General features: G+C 46.8%; 2 protein-coding genes across 8 annotated transcripts in view; one reads left to right on the top strand and one right to left on the bottom strand.

Annotated features, from left to right (window-relative positions):
- Window positions 1–19075, bottom strand: part of LOC116242722 (transcription factor HES-5-like) — a 54302-nt gene that overhangs the window by 31995 nt on the left and 3232 nt on the right. Inside the window, exons 1-5 of one of the 4 annotated variants that reach the window (XM_090123179.1) lie at window positions 11910–11996; window positions 11490–11583; window positions 3767–3969; window positions 3425–3605; window positions 169–3297 (exon numbers count right to left, since the gene is read on the bottom strand). In XM_090123179.1, the coding sequence (XP_089979305.1) occupies window positions 3056–3297; window positions 3425–3605; window positions 3767–3829 (486 nt within the window). In that variant the 5' untranslated portion in view covers window positions 3830–3969; window positions 11490–11583; window positions 11910–11996 and the 3' untranslated portion in view covers window positions 169–3055. Of the gene's footprint in view, window positions 1–6; window positions 120–168; window positions 3298–3424; window positions 3606–3766; window positions 3970–11489; window positions 11584–11909; window positions 12089–19075 lie in introns of those variants that run through there. The other 3 variants (XM_031613673.2, XM_031613672.2, XR_004169809.2) reach the window with 3 other exon arrangements.
- On the top strand, window positions 9395–15301 carry LOC116242723 (transcription factor HES-5-like). Of its 4 annotated transcripts, none has more exons than XM_090123175.1 (4): window positions 9464–9545; window positions 12236–12368; window positions 13757–13937; window positions 14137–15301. In XM_090123175.1, the coding sequence occupies exons 2-4, from the start codon at window positions 12348–12350 to the stop codon at window positions 14412–14414; spliced, it is 480 nt and encodes a 159-aa protein (XP_089979301.1). In that variant the 5' UTR covers window positions 9464–9545; window positions 12236–12347; the 3' UTR covers window positions 14415–15301. The 4 variants fall into 4 exon arrangements, with proteins under 4 accessions (XP_089979299.1, XP_089979301.1, XP_089979300.1 ...); XM_090123174.1 differs by having other exon boundaries at window positions 12208–12368; XM_090123173.1 differs by lacking the exon at window positions 12236–12368 and having other exon boundaries at window positions 9395–9545.

Below are 19075 nucleotides of genomic sequence, written 5' to 3'. Positions count from 1 at the left end.
TCCTACCTGAGGTTTCATGCTTTCTTCAGCACATGTAGAGCTGTGATGACTATTCAGTTGTTTTCAAAGGAACACCGTCACCTGGGAAGCCCTGAGTGTGATCATCTTTTTTTCTCTACCTGCACAGAGAAGTAATGTATTTACTGTTAAGAACAAAATTGGTCTAAAAGCAAGGGCTATAATATTTTTTTAAAGAAATGCCCAATGTCCCAGAGCTTTCACTACTGAAATGGGGTTCACGCACTCCAGGAAGCAACAAGATGCATGTTTTAACCCACAGAGCTTTCAGACACAGTACTTACCCACATATTTGCCCTTCTCAAACCAATAGGACCTGTCAGCCACTCACACCCAGCATTACTTTTATCATTTGTAGCTGTTTCCAGGCTAGGCCATGTGCAACATGTTCGCGTCTGTCCTCTGCAGCCCCACTGCAGCCACCCCTCATCCCAACCATGGCATCTCAAGCAAAGCTAAGCTAGTGGACAAACATACATAACTGGGCAGAAACTCTGCAGAAATTACATCATTCTAATGGACAAAAATCTGTTCACAAAGGTGTTTAGCTGCAGAGCTGATTCCATTTTATATTCCTGAGTATTTAAACATCAGAGCAGCTTTGTTACACACCTAGAAAAATTCCAATCCCGTGTTTTCCATTGTGGGAAAATGAAGTTTTCCCTTCTCCCATGCTGCCACCTGGTGGCAAATGAGGCTCCAGCTCCAACAGACCAAAAGACACGTTGCACATCTGCAAGCGCTTTCAGGCTCCACGTACATCGCACACACGCTCGCAGTGATGCTGGTACGACGGTTCTGTGTGTGTTGTGCTGGAAATGTTTTGTGCCCAATAGGGTACAAATTCAGATCCAAGCTTTTCGTATTCGCATACAATTACAGTGTGATACACAGAAACTGGGAGGTGGAAAAGACTTCCTAGCACTGGCTGACATCCGATCACTAAAATGGAACAAACGCCGGCAGTCACACCGGTACCTCGCAGAACCCCTCGAGCCGACGGCTCCCATGGAGGGCTTTCCGCGAGCGCTGCGCCCCCTGGTGGCCAAACGGTGCAATACTGGCAAGCTGTCCGAGGGCTGAAGTTCCACATTCGTATTGCAATCCGACAGCAGCGCTGACTGAGGGTTTTGCAATAAAGCCTTCTACATAATAAATACTCCGAAGCTACGCACGACTACAGAAATTTACATAGAATGTTTTCTGCATTGCAAGCTAATCCCTTCTGCCACCACTTCTGGTACTATTTACATCACAGTAACCACATGCAGGGCTGGATCTAAGGTCTGACTTTACAAAGCTACTGCCAAGAACTCCAGAGTAAGAGAGTGCAGGAGAGTACACTTGGCAGCAACCCCTGCCACAGCCCCTGCATCCCCTGCTGTGCTAAAAAGCATAGACAGAATAAAATAGTGATAACATGTGGCAGAACAAACCATTCCTGGTCATAACAAATGAAAACCTGCACAGGTAGGGAACGTGAGATTTCTTGCTAACATAACTTGATTATGGATCTCTAGCCAAAACAAACAGGCTGCAGAACTACCACATTAACTTTACTGATTTTTACAAATTTCACCTAAAAACATTTCTTGCATAAGCACAGCCTTATTACCATGATTAGTATTGACCAGTATTTTGCCACAGAATAGGACTCGGCACTGAGCAGTTTGGCAGGTGCAGGGCTGCCTGTGGATGTTTCCCATTGTGAACCACGGTGCTGCTTCAGAAGCACCTGTATTCCACGTTCTGAGCGCTCAGAGAAAAAATGAGGAGAAGACATTAGAGGACACACAGCACTGATGTGATCAAGGCCGTATCCTATCAGCGTCAGGTGAAAAAACTGCAGGACACTCAGATCCCAGCTGCTGCCAGCAGGGGAACCAGATGGCCAGGTTTAAGGCTTGACCACTCAGGTGAGGTTTTGGGAGGGGCAGAGCGTAAGGAGGAGCTCTATATGATTCAGGTAAGAGAATAAGTAACGATTGCTTACCTCATGGGGGTAAAGGTGTAATGCAGTCACGTGAATATATAGAGTAGACATGAACAGGAGCTCCTTTAACTTTAAAACACACCCCTTCTTTGGAAGACTGACATGTGAGTGCTTGCCAGGGACCCAAATGGCTACACATCCCACAGAGCACAGAGAACCCAGAGAAAAGTTGCACACAAATGCATTTTATTTCTCTCTACAAACACAGAGACGCATACACAGTATGCATGTAAGCCATAGGGCTGTCCCAGGAATGGGAGAAACACCATCCACCATGAATTACACCACTTAATACAGACAAACAATCATTATTATAATGAAGATGCTAGAAAAAGCATAACTTACACCCCAAATATATAACATTGACAAATTGAGCATTTTATCTACTCTTTTCTTTAACATAAAGCAGTAACACATTATTTTTCTAAATCGAAAAAAGCAGCAAAATAGTAGAAATATTCCACATAGTTTCCTAGCTTCAGTTCATCCATCACACTTTATGTGCTAGGACTATCAAAGAAGAAAAATCCAAGACAAAGCAAAAACTGCCTTTCATGCAGTACAAGTTATGAGCAAATGGGAGGAAATGGAGTTTAATTAAGTGTGCATGAACTGAAGTTGCACATTTATCCTCCAGAGTGACTGAGCGAACAAGAGCTACCAGTCAAACCAGAGCAAAGCCAATGGCTCTTACATGCAATATTAGGGAAATTCTCCTACTGCAATTCTTGCCCATCACAAATGTAACTTCTACAAAAATATCCTCCTTCATTTGGAAGACATTTGCCCCCAAACTGGGCAACACACTGTGCTCTGTATCACCAGTACCTACACAGCTTCAATACCACACAACAGAATGCCTGAGCTTTTGCCAAAGGATCCCATAAAAGCCAAAAGCGCACCATTCTTTTCACACATAAATAAAGTATATGGGGAAATAATGCACCCTACAGAAGAGAGGATCAGAGCTGGACTATCGGATGCAGTCAGATTCTTCCTCTGGACTCTAAAAGGCAAAGGTTCACTAAGTGAGAGCTTCCCTGACTACCAGGGCCTCCAGAGAGTACCAGCGTCTTTTGGCGATGCTTGCTTCAGAGTGCTGGGCTTGCTGGGGGAAAAGGAAACTTCTGGAGCAGTGGACTGGCTCTTCTGGAAGTGACTTAGGAGCTTGGTCTGTGTTTCAGTTCGGACTTTATGAAGAGAGAGGAAATGGAAAGCTTCTTGCAAACACCGAGAATAGCCATCTCTGAAGTCAAACTGAGAGCTTTTATGGAAGAATCCTGAAGCTAGAGAAGGAAAGAAAGAGGGAGGGGGAAAAAAAAAGTAGTTTAGAGCAATTGTTCATGGCAAGAGATTCACAGAATTGTCACAGATTTATAGTAAAATAGAGGCTGAAGTAAACTTGTTACTCACCCTTCATTTGCAGCTGGCTCTGCTGCTTCAGGTAGCTGACAGTCATCTCCAGGATGTCAGCTTTCTCCAGCTTGGAGTTGGGTTGGTGTCTCTGGAACTCTTTCTCCAGCAGCACCTTCAGCTGCTCAATGCTGCTGTTAATCCGGTCACGGCGCATTTTCTCCACCACCGGCTTCCTGAGCTGTAAAAAGCAAAGGGAAAGAGGCTCACTATTAGATCTCCTCCCTGCCATTTCACACTGTTCCTAAACAATGTGGACCAGTTTCTCAGCTTTTGGAAACTGCTATGAGAACAGCTGAGAGCATGGCTGGCTCCAAGCTGCCTCACCGTGTCTGGACTTACTTTGTTTTTCTCCTTTGGTGTCAGCAGGTTGTCAGGCTCCACGAAAACAACACTGGGAGCCATCTGTCCCGAGAAGGGAAGGTGTGTCTCAGAGTGGAAGTCCAGGAGAAATGTGTCGCTGGAAGCTGTCTCGGCCCTGTATTTATACTGTGCAGCCTTCCTGAGAGTCTGTGGGTCTGCGGCTTGGCGGAGTTTCCCACACTCTATGGCCAATCAGAGAGATAGGCAGCACAATAACAGAAGCATCTATTCTTGCATGCTCCAGTGCCAGTGAATAGCCTGGGGATAATGACCTTCCCCCAGATGAGCAGGTGGGGAGTGCGTGGTACGTGAAAGACCGGGATCAGAATTACGTGTCAGAAGCTGGGAAAGAACTGGCCTTCAATGGGCAAAGGCTGCTGACTAATGCCAGAGATCAGTGGCATTCCCAGCACAGGCCGGCCGCCACGGGTGCGCAGGAAGGAGGCGGCCAGCAGCCATGAAGGGCAATGAGCCCCCCGTGCCGGCTGCGTGCGGCCGCGCTCCTCCCGGGCTGCAGGAGGCACACGCTGAGCGTGCACTAATGCAGTGCACACATGAGCAGCTTCTGGCTTCCTGAGATAAAGTGCAGAAGTTCTTTAAGGCCGTTTGCCTTGTTCTCACAGTAAGCCAGGGGCACACCAGTTTTGCCCAAGTGAAACAGAAAACAGTTTTTTCAGTCTGCCTCACTGCAAATACCTTTAAATGTAAATACGCACAGTTATCCAGAAAAGTTTCTATTTTGATAATTGTTCTCTTTCCTTGAGATCTTATGTACCTCTTTGGAATACTCTCAAGCCCTGTCACAAGCACCCAGTGTTGTTCAAATATCTACAAGATAAATCCAAGTGGAGAAATATCTGAGTTTGGGGATCAGCTCAGTCTCTCATGATGCTTTCATTTAACTCATGCACAAATGAGCGCAGAACAAATTCACATAGCCCATAGAACTGTTAGAAGTCAAGATTTGGATTCCTCATTATTTTGCACTGCAAAGTCTCTGTTCAAAAAGAGTTAATGGTGCTGCTATTTGCATCCTATAAACAAATGCTTTATTTATGAGCTCCAGCCACACACAAACAGCCGCAGGGAATGGCAGCAGTGTTTTCTGCATTCTCTACACATGCACCCAAGACCTGCAAAGAGAAAGGCTGCAGAGGGGCAGAGCAGACCATGAACCACACATCTGAGCTGTGTCAGCCCCCAATTTGCTCCAGGTGTGCACTGCAATCACATCAGTTCAGCTCCCCTTTATGTGAGCTTCAGTGTATCCCTCTGCAAGTAGCGACATGGGAATGTGAATTGTCAGATAAACAACTGTAAAGTACTGCTAGGGATTATGGCTGGGGATCTCTTACTGAATCAGGGAGGGTACTACATAAATACTGTGTCTACATTAATACAGTTTGTGTGTTCATCTCTATACTGATGCATGCATATATGTGATCATGCATGTATTTTAATGTGAATGCATAAACACATGTCTACATTTCTCTCTGACCCTGCAACTCATGTATTTGTTCACCCAGGTAAGGCTTAAATGACCTCTTCCAGGATCTGCTGTTCCATCCCCATTGTACTGTTGGTGAATAGGCTCCCTTCTTTGCGTACAGAGCAGCAGCTGTTGGGCTCTGAGTCTTTTATGTCAAGTTGTGGGAAAGTTTTTGTGACACCATTTCACATGTTCTCCTCAAAGCTTGTGGATTATCTTTGAGCTCATGTAATGCCACCTCTGAAACCAATCTCTCTCTCTGTGCATTCCTCTTGGGGAGATTCTCTGAAAGAGAAACTCCTGAGCACCAACTCATTTTTTGAGCTCATTGACAAGTGCACAAGGAATAAATGTGGCAATGCTGTGATCAATAGGGTCCGCTAGCAATTTTGCTAGAAACAGCTTCAGTTTCCCAGACTAACTCCTAGTAGACAGATGTAAGAGTCATCACTTCCTCTCACAGTGCAAGTTGCTCAAACAGGCACTCCAGTTTTAGCCTTACACAGGTGGTCAGTGTCAGATGCCCTCTCTGCAACTACCCACAGCACAGAACTTTGAAAATCAGGTTCTCAGGAACGTGTGCATTATAGGGTTGCTGCACTGCAGGACTTTTGTTCTGGGGGAGGACATATGAACTTCCCATAGCAGAGCAGATGTGTGACTTGGGTCTCTTGGTCTCCCTCGTCTTTCTTGCCACATGAGTGAGCTCCTGCTGTGCTGGGGGGTTTGCTCTGTGCTGCTGAAGAAGGGTACATGAGAGCGGGCAGAGGAGCCCAGTGGGGCTGCTGCTGCTTGCACCAGGACAGCTGCTGCAGCCCCCTGCCTTACCTCACTACTGCAACAAATGGCACAAGTGAAAAAAGAATAAGAAAGCAATAATAATTATCATCAGCCCTAGAATAATGCTAACAGAACCAGTGGACTTTACACTAAGGATCATGAATTCTCAATTATACACCTTTTACTATGATTCCAAACACACACAATATTGGACAGAGAACTTACTAGGATCCCAAGATACTGGATGTGGATGTTTGAAATATGGCATGAGTAATGCCCCAGAACCTCTGCCAGATGTTAGCTCTGTAGGAAGACTTAAGGATGCTGCTCCTTTCCCAAGTCTTGATGCTCGTTGCCCCCATTGCTTCTCTCCTGATACGTGCAGCCCAGATGGCCTTTTGGGAGCAGGGTTTCCCACTGAACACAATGCAGAGGCAAGCACCGTTGCTAATGCGGTTTGTAGTCAGGCACACTTCCTTTGTGACAGGAATGAATATAGTTAAGAAATGGTGTGGGAAACTTCGAGGTACGCAAACTTCCATGGCAGTATGTTAGAAAGTCATTGAGAATGCCAAAATGCTTGAGAGCAACGGCTCAGAGAACAGGAAAGATAGCAAAATTTTGGAGACCTCATTAAGTGCTTTGTCCTGAAAATCATAGTAAGGTTAAAAAATAGAACAGGTCCAGGTTTTGGAACTATTTGGGTCCTCACTAAAGCCAACAGGAACTCTGGCCTCCACAAAGAGCAAAGCAGACTGCAGCATTCAGCCTGTAGGCTTTGTACCTCCAAAGCCCCTTTCTCATCTCTTTGTGCACAATTATCCCTCCACCTACAGAGGAATTCATCCAAATTCTAATCAGCAGAATTTGAGCCTTAATTTTCCCGTCAAATATCAGTCCTAGAATGTGGTCTGTTCCCTGTTTTGTTCCTTGAACCACCCCATTACAGCTTAGAAGTATTAACGAAGAGCTTCCCCATAGAATTACTGATATAAAATCTGAGATAATTTTCGTAGTAGCCAAGCTCAGCTCCTGTGGTTTGTGGTCAAAAACTGAATACACATCAGGGGGCTGCAGACATGGATGCCTCAGCTGAGATGCAGCTCCCTTGGGGATCTCTGACGAGCACCAGCATGACATCTGCACAAAGTAGTCACCACTCTTCAGGTAACTTAAGGCCTGGGTGAGTGTACGGATCCTCACGGTGCAGAGGAACCATCTTTTGCTCTGAGTGCTGTGCAGCAAAGAGGTGCAAAAATGCCAAAGCTTTGATGATGGGTTACTGAATGTAACCTACACTGGTTGTGTTTTAAAGCTCAGCATTTCCAAGCTTGTTCAAGGAATGGCTGCTGACTGACACATGGAACTAGGGAGCAGTGCCCTGCTGTACCAGTACAGGCAATGTGCTGTATTTATTTTTTCAATCATTATGGCAAACATTTTTTTATCAAGCACAAGCCAGTCTTTAGTAAGGAGGCAAGACAGAACATGTGGCTCAGTAGTCTCAGTGTGAGCTGAAACCACCTCTGCTGCCTTCAGAGGGACAATTCTCTTTGGCCTTACTGGTGGAAGAGCAAGGTTCTGCTCCTGCAGCTCATTCCTCAGCCATTTGCTCCCAGCCCTTCCTCACTCTGCTGTTTGGCAGTCCCCTGCTTGGGGCTGTCACAATTTCTGTTTCTCTGCATGGTTTTCTTCACTTTCTTCCTTTTACTCAGACCTAATTTTCCCCTTCAAGCAGGTTTTTATAATCTGATTTTTCGTTCTGTCACTCTTTTTCCCGTCTGTCACAGGCAGATGTGGTCTGAGGACAGGAGTGTCTTACAGCCACTCAGACTGTGTGAGTTTGGAGTCCCTTCCAGTTTCCCACACTGCTCTCCTATTCACTGCATTCAGGCAGAGGATAAAGGAAGTGTGCCATGCTACAAGCTGAATTAGAAATGGTGTTTGACTTCCTTTTGTACTTCACAGAAACCTTGCTCTGGGTAGACCATCTGCATAGCACTCACAGTGGAGAAAACCATTGATCAAGGCCTGTCAGCCCAGCTGGGGGAACTTGGGAAAGTAATTCCTTGTGCCACTTCAGTTCTTTAGGGCTTAACATCTGGCTGGAGGGGGAGGCGACAGTTGATGGTTTAACAGTCGTGCTTCCTTTCAAGTTTGGGATGCTGTTTTGATCCCCTATAAGCCTTTCTGAAATCCTGTTTTTAATAACATGGAAAGCATCCACAAGACCAAGAATAATGCACTGGCTTTGCATTTTTCAAAGTGCTTTACAAATACCAACTAATGAATCTCAGCAACCTCCTCTACAATATAAGAATGTATTACTAGCAAAGTTTTTTGCAAAGGTAGAAAATGAGACAGAAAGGAGAAACCAAAATTTCAGTATTTCAGCCTAGCTGAAGTCTAGTGGTCTAAAACAGAATTCATTTTAGACTTCTGTTTTGCAAAGATGTTCAGAACCCACTTTTGTTTTAATTGGCTTTATTATCTCTGAATAGCTGCCAGCACCCCAGCTTATGGGAGAATAGGGATTACCTGCATGGACCACACTTGGAGCAGTGCCCCTCCTAGCTAAGCAGATGCAAAAGTTCTCCTTTGCACGCAAGTTCAGTAGTGGCTTTTGCAAATGTGATTCAGTACAATTTGTTCAAACCAACAAAATAGCTGAAAAGGAAAATGCACTCAATAGGAAATAGTTAATGATCAAAACAATAGAAATGGGCTTGATCTCTTTGGAAAGTAAATTAAGATTTAATATTGAAATTAATTTGTTTATTCATGTTCCTAGAGACCTACCAAAACCTCAGTGTTAAACTGCAGCTGTCCCCAGTCGTAGTGCAGAGCTGTCTGTCAGCACCACTCAGTTCATCCAGCTGCTTCCCAGCAGTTACAGCTATTCTGGGACCTCAGAAAATCCTCAGAAGAGAGGATACACTGTGCCCTGAATTACATCAACTCTCTGGAAGAAGCTGAACAGAGTTTATAAGAGAATTTCAGGTCTTAGGCAGCTGGGCTGGATGAAACTGGGGCTCAGAAATGCAGAAGGATCCATACTGTTGTAGTGAACAACTCAGTGCTGTCTGTGTGTGGCTGGTGTTACATGCTGACCACTGTCTATAGCAAAAGGTGTCTGGACAGACAGACCCCTGCAGCAGCTCTTAGGGCTTCTTGTCTAATTCCTACTCACAACCTCAAGCTGCAAATGCTCATGGGCACAAGTGCATGCTGCCAGCTACACAAGGTGGTGTTCTGACGGTCCCAGTCCTACTTGCAACTCCCTCTATACTGCTTTTCCTTTAGGGTCAGAAACTTCCTGTTGCACTAGATTCCCTTGATCCTGAGGTCTGACAATGTGCCTTGCACTATGACATAATGATGAGGGCAACAACTCTACCTTATGTGCAGTTAGTTCCTGCATGTGTCCCTCTGCCAGTCTTCTGGCAAAGAGAAAAGACAAACAATGTCAATGCAAGCACAGTTCAAATGGTAAGTAAAAATCCATTAAAATACTTCTACTTTTATTGTAACTATCAAATAAGTTTTGTTAAATCCCTATGACTTTCTATCCCGTTTAATCATTTGTTGAAACCCAAATTTTGACATCTGAAAGGTTAGCAATGATGACAGATCAATGTAAAAACTGAATAGCACTATCTTCCAAAAACAAAGCCAAGGAAGTGCAGGAGCTCAGCAGCAGCAACAGGCTGCTCCCCTCCCTTGGCTGGAGCTGAGCAGGTGACTGCTGGGCTCCACGTGTTCCTAAGGGCTTTGGAGAGTGCACTGAATTCACTCACCAAAATTTGGGATGCTTTACAGTCTCAAAACTGGCGGCATGTGTGAGCTAAGTGCTGGTCTCAGCACTCTCTCTGAGATGGGAACCATTTCGTTCCTGAGATCATAACCAACAGATCACTAAGAGAGTAATTACAGAGCAAGGTGTAGCTGAGTCCCCTAGCAAAAACAGAAGGATAGGATATTTTCTGTGACTGTTTTATATGGGTTGCTGGAGAAGGAGGGTGGTACATACATAACATGGTGGCTCCCGCGAAGCCTGCTCCCAGGGCAATGTGTTCCTTTGAGACATAATTGATTCCTGCCATCAGGCACCAGCCTGCTCTCCCCTAGGGTCAGCGCTTTCCCACATCCAACCCCATTATCCCACAGACCGTGCCTTTTGTACAACACACTCCAGCTATTCATGTGCAAAGCAGCTGTAATCCCCAGACCTTTCAGAGTCAATATACCAGGAAATAATAAATCCCTCTTGTGCACTCTTGAATATGCTGAGAGGTAACTTGTGGGAATTTCAGCTGGGCAGAAAAATAATAAAATCTCCTTAATTTTTAATTATTTTTAATACTCATTATAGAAAGACTATGTCATTGGGTGTATGACTATTTCAGGGTCAGCCACACAAGCAGCTACAGAAATTGCTTTTGCCTCTAACAACCCTGAAAATGCAGATCAAGTTGTCTCATATGTTTCTTAATGATAAAAGACCACTTATGCACCTGGGAATAACAGTACATTAAGTATTCAGGATCTAAAGAAAAACTAATTCAAGACGTTAAACATGTAAAGAATGTATTTTACAGTAATTAAAGACAGTTTTTTGCCAGGGCTGTGATTAAAGAAGACATGATAATGCCACATTGAGGTTCCTCTCAAACACAGTACCCTGTGGTGCAAACTCGTGCCCCGCACGCTCCTGCCTGCAGAGTTCTGTCCCCAGAACTGTTCCTTCTCCACTTTGCTCTCACAGGAGTTTGTCAGGACTCCCAAGCAATGCCTCTTCTGTCAGGAAAGCTCAAGGGCTCTCGAGCACCCATGGCAGTTCCTAACAGGGCTCTGTCAAAACGTCCAGTAGCACAGCTCCCATTTCCCAAGAGAGCACCCTGAGGCACAGCATAGCAGACCAACCAGCCAGGGCTGCAGCTGAGCTCAGTACTCCTCCAGCCACCCCTGAGTGTGAAACAGCATCCCTGCCCCCCCGCCCCACCTCACCCCTTTCTCCTAGTAAACAGATTCCTGAGTAACTGCTGCCTGCACAGCAAAACATGAGCTTTTCAGCCTTACTCACTGAAAAAGCCTTGTGAGTTCATAGTGCCCTGACAGAAGCACAGGCTCCACAAAGGAGTTATTAGCACCAGGCTGTGTGGGTTTGAATTTCTCTGCCTTTCCCATACTTTTCCCCTATTGATAACATTTCTTGTAGGGACAATAGAAGTGTGCCTTGCAACTACTCACAACATTAGTGATGGTGCTTGAACCTGAATGATTTAAAGGGAAAGAATCCAACTCCCAAAAGACCATCTGGCTATCAGTTATAAGACAGCAATAAAGGTCAGGCCTGCTTCTCAGGAGTCAGGAAAAAGATGTTCTTTGACGTTGAAGAGTCTCTTAAATTTAACCAGCTGGGTACATGCTTACCTGTCACCTCCTAGCTTCAAGGCCTGACACCAGTGCTCACTTGCTAGGAGGGAGAATACAGGACACCAACTTTTGGAGGAAGTCCATTCAAAGGCTACAGAACAAAGGGTAACATCTTATGACAGCTGGCAAAAGCTATGGCATGGTCTCTGAGCTGTATCTTATCTTGTACTATAATCCTTTGACCAGTTCAAAGTGTTCATGAGATGACTTGTCTCCTGGCTTTCCCACAACACAGGAATAAAGGGCTCTGAAGACAACATCTGCCCTTAACAAAGAGCTAAGCCCATTCAGGCCCATACAATGAAAACCATGAAGCTGGCTATTTCAGCAACACTTCCCTCCTTCCTGTCAACTTCTTGTTAAACTTGGGCTTCACTTAAGGACTTCCAAATAAGAATTTGTCCTTGGCTGTCTTACCTCACACATGCTTCCCTCTGCCGTTTCCACTTCTAGATCCTCAGGCATACTCCACGCACAAGCAGCACACTAGGAGATGAGCACACCTCTGCCCCTGCAGGCCAGGCCTCAAGCAATGGAACACAGCACAACTTTGCTCCAGCAGCTTTAGATGGTTTTCAGTGTTGCCTCAATACACCCTGCAATCAGACAAAATCAGAGTTCATCTGAAGTGACCACAAAAATTAATTCATTTTCTTGCCTTTGCCACAAAATAATATTTGCTTATTTTTTTGGTGAAATGTTTCATGCACATAAGAGCAAGAAGCACTATCTCCATCTTCCAGATGAGAAAACTGAGTGGAGCTGATATGGTAAAGGTCAGCAGTGTGCTGGTTGAACTCTCTTGGCAGGTCCAGCCTGCCGCAGCGCAAGGACGCTCCTAGGTGGGATGAGAAGATGTCATGCCTCAAATCTCAGGTGAGCAGGAGAATTGGAGATTGGCCTTGGCTACTCAGTCCCTTGGACAACCTGCCTCTGCCTGCTCAAGCCTGGAGCTCTGGGATTGAACTTGGTGCTGTTATTTAGCTCATCCCAACCATCATGCTTGAAAGAATCTGTACGAAAGAAGGATAGAAAAGGGACAAGAAAGAGCTATGGGGTGACCGGGCCAGTTCTGCCAGGAGGCACATGCCTGTCTGTAAAAAAAGCCATGCAATGCTGTCCCAACAGGGTCATGGTCCCAGTGTGTCAATGGGAAAGAGGCAAACAGAGGTTACAATTTCCACTGGATTCCCATTTCCTCTTTATTTAGCTATCCACCATCCTACCACCTGACTTCAGACTCTCCACAGCATTTAGACACGCTAAGCCAACAAACTCATTGTTTCACCCTGATAACACATCAGTTCACTCATTACTGCAGCAAAAAAAGTGCAATGACTGCATGGAGAAGCACAAACATGCACTCATGTCCCGGCACACTGCAGCTAGGAGGCTGGCTGGGAAGTGTGCTCTTCAGAAAGAGTAACAAGATGTCCCTGGTGCTGTTGATTTGCACCCTACCAGTGTTCCACACCTTCCTCTCCTACCTTCCCCCAAAAGCGTGCCTCCTCCACTCCACAAATGTGACTGGCACATGCAGGGACTCAGGAACGCTACTGAGCGCAGACAACCAGCTGGAGGGTCAGTGTTTTCCCAGATCCCTGGGCAGCCCAGCAAAGCCAGGCTGCACACTCCACCAGTCGGTGTGGGCAGAAGGTTATTCTCTCCAGGGCATTTAGGATCAATGCACCGTGCAGTGATGGATGCTTCCCCTATTGTTCAGCTGTGTGCCTGGATTGGCTGAATGGCTGTGGGAAACACCAGCAACCTCGAGACTCACATATCTGCTAAACGCTTCGGTGTATAAATAGAGGTGGTCAGACACTGCCAGAGCACAGCCTCATGCTCAGCACAGCAGCCCACGTGGACGGGCTGCGCCCAGGGCTGACAGCACCTGGAATGGCTCCCAGTAACACTCTCATGATCCACATGGATGAGAAACTGCTGCCAAAAGAGAAGAATAAAGTAAGTAAAGCCCTTGACAGGATCACATTGGTCAGGACTGGTCTGTGCTCTGTGCAAGGCACTGCCTCTGCCAAACAAGCATTACGTGGAAAAAGATGAAGAAGGAGGGAGAAGATGGTCTTGGGGAATACAAATGGGATAAAATATAAAATGAATGTGAATAATAGGTATGCAGCATGGCAAAGATCTCCCACCAAAAGAAAGTGTCCTTGAACTTTGTGTGTACCAAGGAATGGGTCAGAAGGTGAAGTAGGTCAGGCCCCAGAAAATCTCTAATAAGTGCTGCATTTCTTTTACAGCTCAGGAAGCCGGTGGTGGAGAAAATGCGCCGTGACCGGATTAACAGCAGCATTGAGCAGCTGAAGGTGCTGCTGGAGAAGGAGTTCCAGAGACACCAACCCAACTCCAAGCTGGAGAAAGCCGATGTCCTGGAGGTGGCTGTCAGCTACCTGAAGCAGCAGAGCCAGCTGCAGGAGCCAGGTGAGCACACAGCACCATCACATCACATGCTGCCATGGGCATCTACTGTCCCAGAAATCCCTGGTTGCTCCCCCCCAGACCAAGGCCCACAGTCAAGGCTCACAGACTCAGGCTCCCGATAGAAGCTTCAAGCACAAGCTGCCACTGCCCAGTGGGTAACAATCTTAATTCACTCTGTTTGCTTTTTTTGCTTTTCTAGCATTCATTCACAAGAACCCAGAGCAGGACTTCAACAGCGGATACCTGCGGTGCCTAAAGGAAGCGATGCATTTTCTATCCTACTATGAACCCAGGAAGGAAACTCAGGCCCAGCTGCTCAAGCACTTCTGCAAAGCTCAGACGGGTGCAGACATCACACGCTCTCCTGCCACACGCAGTGCACCTCAATCACCCTGTGTGTTTGCCAGAAAGCAGCCTGCCCAGAAAACTGCCCAGAAAACTGCAGCAGCAGCTCATATGATCTGGAGACCCTGGTAGACCTGCTGATGAACTTTGCTTTATTCCTATGTTTTGCTAAAAAGAAAAAAAAAAAAAATAGAGGGACTTGTGATTTAATAATCCCTCTTCAAAGTAGGAAACATTGCTTTCCAAAGGCGGGAGGGGGAAGGCTTTGTTTTTCTGTTATGAGAAATGAAGGTCGCTGAGTAGTTTCCCTTCACACTGAAGGACTGTGTGTGTATCCTGTAGCAGATTTGCTGCTCCTGCCGGTGGCTCCGAGCCGAGGAGAAGGCTGAGCTCCGCAGCAACCTGGAGCCAAAGCCCTTCGCTTCCACCTCCCTCCTGGCTGCTGAGCCCGCGGCTGTCACTGGAAATCTCTCTATGAACTCCCTGGGTCACTGGTTCAAGTGCTGCATTGTCTGCAGACAATGTCCCGACCTTCGTAAAGAAGGAGCACTTCTGAGAATGTACTTTGTATCATAAAGCCAGCATTGAGCTCTCCTGAGTGAAAGATGTTATTCAGAATCGCTGATGCTTCTGAAGTTCCTATGCTATTCATAGCACAATTCCTTACAGATCGTTATTATGATAACAGATAGCGTAGGGAAAATTCTCTTAATATCCAGTATGTGCTGCTCTCCAAGGAGGGAAAATCGATGCCTTTTGTAAAGGAAATACCTGTATTATATCTTGGGTGTGGGTGGGGGAAGAAGGGAGGCAATCAGTACTGTATAAAGCATTTGGCTGAACGTGCTAAAGAGCTTAAGAAGCTTTTATAAAGTTGTGATGTATTCATCCTGTGCAATGCTCAACTTTGGTGTCTTTGCTGTACAATACAATAAAAATGGTTTTGGCCTGTAATCCTTTGGTTTTAAATGATTAAAATGGATAATGCTCTGGGACACAACGCTGCAGGCAGACCCCTGCAGTGGGGAAGCTAGCAGAGATGCCATTTCCGAGCCCTTCGTTCCAGGACAGTTTCCATCTGTGACCTACACTTGGCAGAGCAGGATTTCAGACCCTGCAGAGAAGGATCTCCAGGAGAAGCAATCAGAACCAAAACTGGAGGTGAGAGAAAAGGCAGTCTGAGTGGTGTAGCCCCAGGTACTTACAGCAACCTATCTGGACCTCAGCAAATCACGTATCTCACAACCAGTTTATTTCTCCTCATCCCTCACTAATTTGCTCACCAATCTGTGCTCAGTTCCTTGCTTTCTGTCCAATTAAGAGGTAGTAACACACAAAACAATGGCTAAAAGGACAGATAATTCGATAGCAATCCAAGATTAAAACAGTATTTCTCCTCCTAAACCATTTCCCCATAATCTTTACTTCTTTTCTTTCCCCGACTCCTACCTAGGGGTCCAAAACACCCCAGGAATGGGGTTTGTGCCTCAGGACACCCACAGGCTTCAGTGTGCTCCCAACCCTCCTGCAGAAGAGATGCTTTCTCTGCCACCTCTCTTTCACATGGCCCTCCCTCGTTTTTCTCACCCCAGCTCAATTCAGCACACAAATCTGGCATATCCTCTTACAGGAGATTTACAGGAGGCTGCCTACACGCCTTGCACCAGCTGGGCACCCCGAGCTAAGCAGGATTTGCAGAGGCACATGCCCACATGCAGCCTGGGCAGGTCCCTGGGCACAGAGCACATGGGTCAAACTCAGATCATCCAAGCTGATCAAATCAAACTGTTTGCGAGCCCTGCTATCCGCACCTAGCCAGCACCTGACCTGCCATGGACCCCTTGCCACCTCAGCACCTCATAACCTTTCGCTTTACCTCCTTATGGCTGCATGGCCTCTATGGCTTCCTACTTTACACAGAGCACACAAGCCAGGTGAGAGCTGTTCATCCACCTGCCAATGAAGTACAGGATGGGTTTCTGGTACCATTCTGCAATTCACCAGCGCTGATACCAGTGCTGAGACAGATCTGTTTTTCCTAACAAGATACACAATAATTCAGAGGGGTTATTCTTAGCTTTGCTGGTTGCTTAGTGATTGTGAGAAGTCACCACCTTGCTGAGCTCAACCTGCCTTTGTCAATTAGTACAAGCCTCTGCATCCCAACGAAACTCAAGCTGTTCATCCACGCCTGTGTATTTTTAACCACACCCAATTAAGGCAGCAAGCAGCCTGGGGCTGGGGCAGCTCCGACCCTCGGCCTGCAGTGAGCTGTGCTGGGCAGCACGAGGAAGGCGGCCCATGGACTGCGAGGGCCCTTCTGCTCCTGGGCTCCGGAGCCTGTGGGCTTCACCTCCCCAATTACTGGTGAGCAAAAAGCCAGACCTCCGGTTTCACCCTTCCCAGCAAAGCAAAGGTTATGTTTACAATTTATTAATTATTATCACTTATAATAATTGAATGTAAAGCTCCTCTGTCCCCTGGGGTTACGCTCCCCTGCCCCAACACATTCCCGCCTCAGGGGAAGACGTTGTTTATTATGCTGATCCCACAGCCCAGGAATACTCTCCTGACAAAGCCCCTATTAACCTCAGAGTGTGGGCCTGAGTTTCTCAGAGTTTCCCACACTTTCTTCCCCATTTATGACATTCAAAGGGACCACAAAGGAAGCGTGCCTCACAACAGCCCGCATTAGTGACGCTTTTTGGCTCTGCATTGTGGTGACCAGCAATTCCTGTCCTGATAGGCCATCTGGAGCGCTATTTTCCCAAGGAGCACATTGATCGATCAGTATTATGTGAGGCCTTTTAAAACTTGGGAACGTTATGCTCTTTGACACTAAATAGGTGTCTTGAGAGGGGTTGTCAGAAAGATTTTAAACCATTTATGGAAGGCATAGAAAAAAAATTGTAATTATTTCTTTAAAAACACCATCAAAAGCATTTCTGAGACAGGCTGACGTGGATATAGGAAATGGTCTAAAATAAAGACTCTATGGAAAGGCAAGGTGTCAGCCACCAAGCCATGTGCACGAAGCACACAGGGCACACAGGAACGTGTGGCTCCAGTCAGCCTGTGCTGACATTGCCATCTCCCAGCACAAGCAGGGCTCCGTGGCCCAGCAGTGCTCCAGCTGTTTGGATATGGATGATCTCATGGGTGGTTTGGCAACTCGTGACCACAATGGGATTGACAGAGGAATCACTAAGAAAGCAAGCCATTGTGTGCATAGCATGGCTGCTGCTTCTCAACAGTGGGCCTACACAGCACATCAACCTCTGAGAAAAGGAATTACTGTGCCACATTCAGCCAGTTCTGCACATCTGGCAATCTGGGGGACACATTTCTGTTAACCCTGCTTCTGAGCCCCACTGCCAGCCTTCCTCCTGGCTCCACACAACAGAGGCACAGAGGGGATGAGGGCCTGGACCACCAACAGGTGTCAGTGGGACAGACCAGGAGCTGACAGCTGGATTTCAAGAGCCCCAGTTGAAAAGACTGCTTACAGAGGCTTTAGCACAGAGCAATCCTTCTGCCTCCAGCAAAGGAGTTCTTCCCTTACCAAAGCATTTCCAGAGAGCACATCCCACACAGGATGCACAGTAGGGACGCTCCAGGGAGTTCCTTAACCTGAAATTCATGTGGGGAAGTATCCTGTTGCCCGTAAGTCTCCAGGCCTCAATAATCAAAACAAACTTTAGAGGAAAAAAAAAAGAAAAAGAGAGAGAGAGACTTGTTTCTCCTTTATTCCTCCCAAGCTATCAGGGTAGGTGAGGCAGATCCGCTGCCCTTTCGGGGGGAGGGAAGCTGGGGCTCAAGGCGGAGGGCTGTTGTTTTGTGCAAGGCAGCTTGCCTGGTTCACCATTCACATCAGATGGTGCGAGCCCGCAATTCCAAGGGTTTCCCACATTGCCCCATTCACGGTGTTAAACTGCCAACAAAAGAAGTGTGCCTCGGTGGGTCCCAAGCAGAAAGCTAACGCCTGCTGCACCATCTGCCCGCGCCGAGGAACGGATAATGCTTTAATCAGCGCGAGCTGGTTTAGCCCTTGAGAGCCATGGGACGTTGGTGATGGGATGGCATTATTTAAAACCACTCACTTCATATCTCCAGAACTGAAAATTGGGTCACAGCTTCCCTCCCACCTCGCTGAGCTCTTTGCTGCCAGGCCTTCCCACATGCCACAGCCATTCCACGTGGGCCCAGAGCTGCACAGCACACCCAGAACGGACATACAGCAAGGACATACAGCAGGGGTTGCCTCGGGTGCAAGTAACAGTGCCAGCCACAAACTGACAAAACAATGCTGGGAATTGATTTCCAACACGACTCAAACTCTTTGCTCAGCAATAGGTTTTTGCCAACCATCAGCAATGACAACAGGCTGTGGCCTTGCTGACAGCGATGCTGAGCGCAGGGAAGCAGGCTGACTGCAGCTGGCACGGGAAATGAAAGGTTTCCTCATTAGTTTTGAAAGATTGGCAGAGGAAACAGAGAGGGTTTCCACAGACACTGTTGTAGTGAGAAATGGGTACTCAAGCACCAACAGTGCCAGCCCCTGACCTTGCATTTGCAAGGGCAGGACTGCCCTGCTAGATCCATATTGGATGGAGCTGTGGCAGCGGGCCCAGAACCTGCAGCTGCCTGGAAAACATCTCAGAAAGGTGGCTTTAGCCCCAGACCCTGCCTGCTTCCTTCTGCTTCCTTACCTGCCCTGTAATGCACAAGGGAAGGTACTGAGAAAGTCCAGGGTGGCAGAGAGTCCCAGGGTATCCTAGCAGCTGTGCTTACGT

The sequence above is a fragment of the Phasianus colchicus genome, chromosome 22 (assembly GCF_987193195.1).
Source record: "Phasianus colchicus chromosome 22, bPhaCol1.hap1.1, whole genome shotgun sequence".
NCBI lineage: Eukaryota > Metazoa > Chordata > Aves > Galliformes > Phasianidae > Phasianus > Phasianus colchicus.
This window is presented reverse-complemented; position numbering and strand designations above follow the sequence as displayed.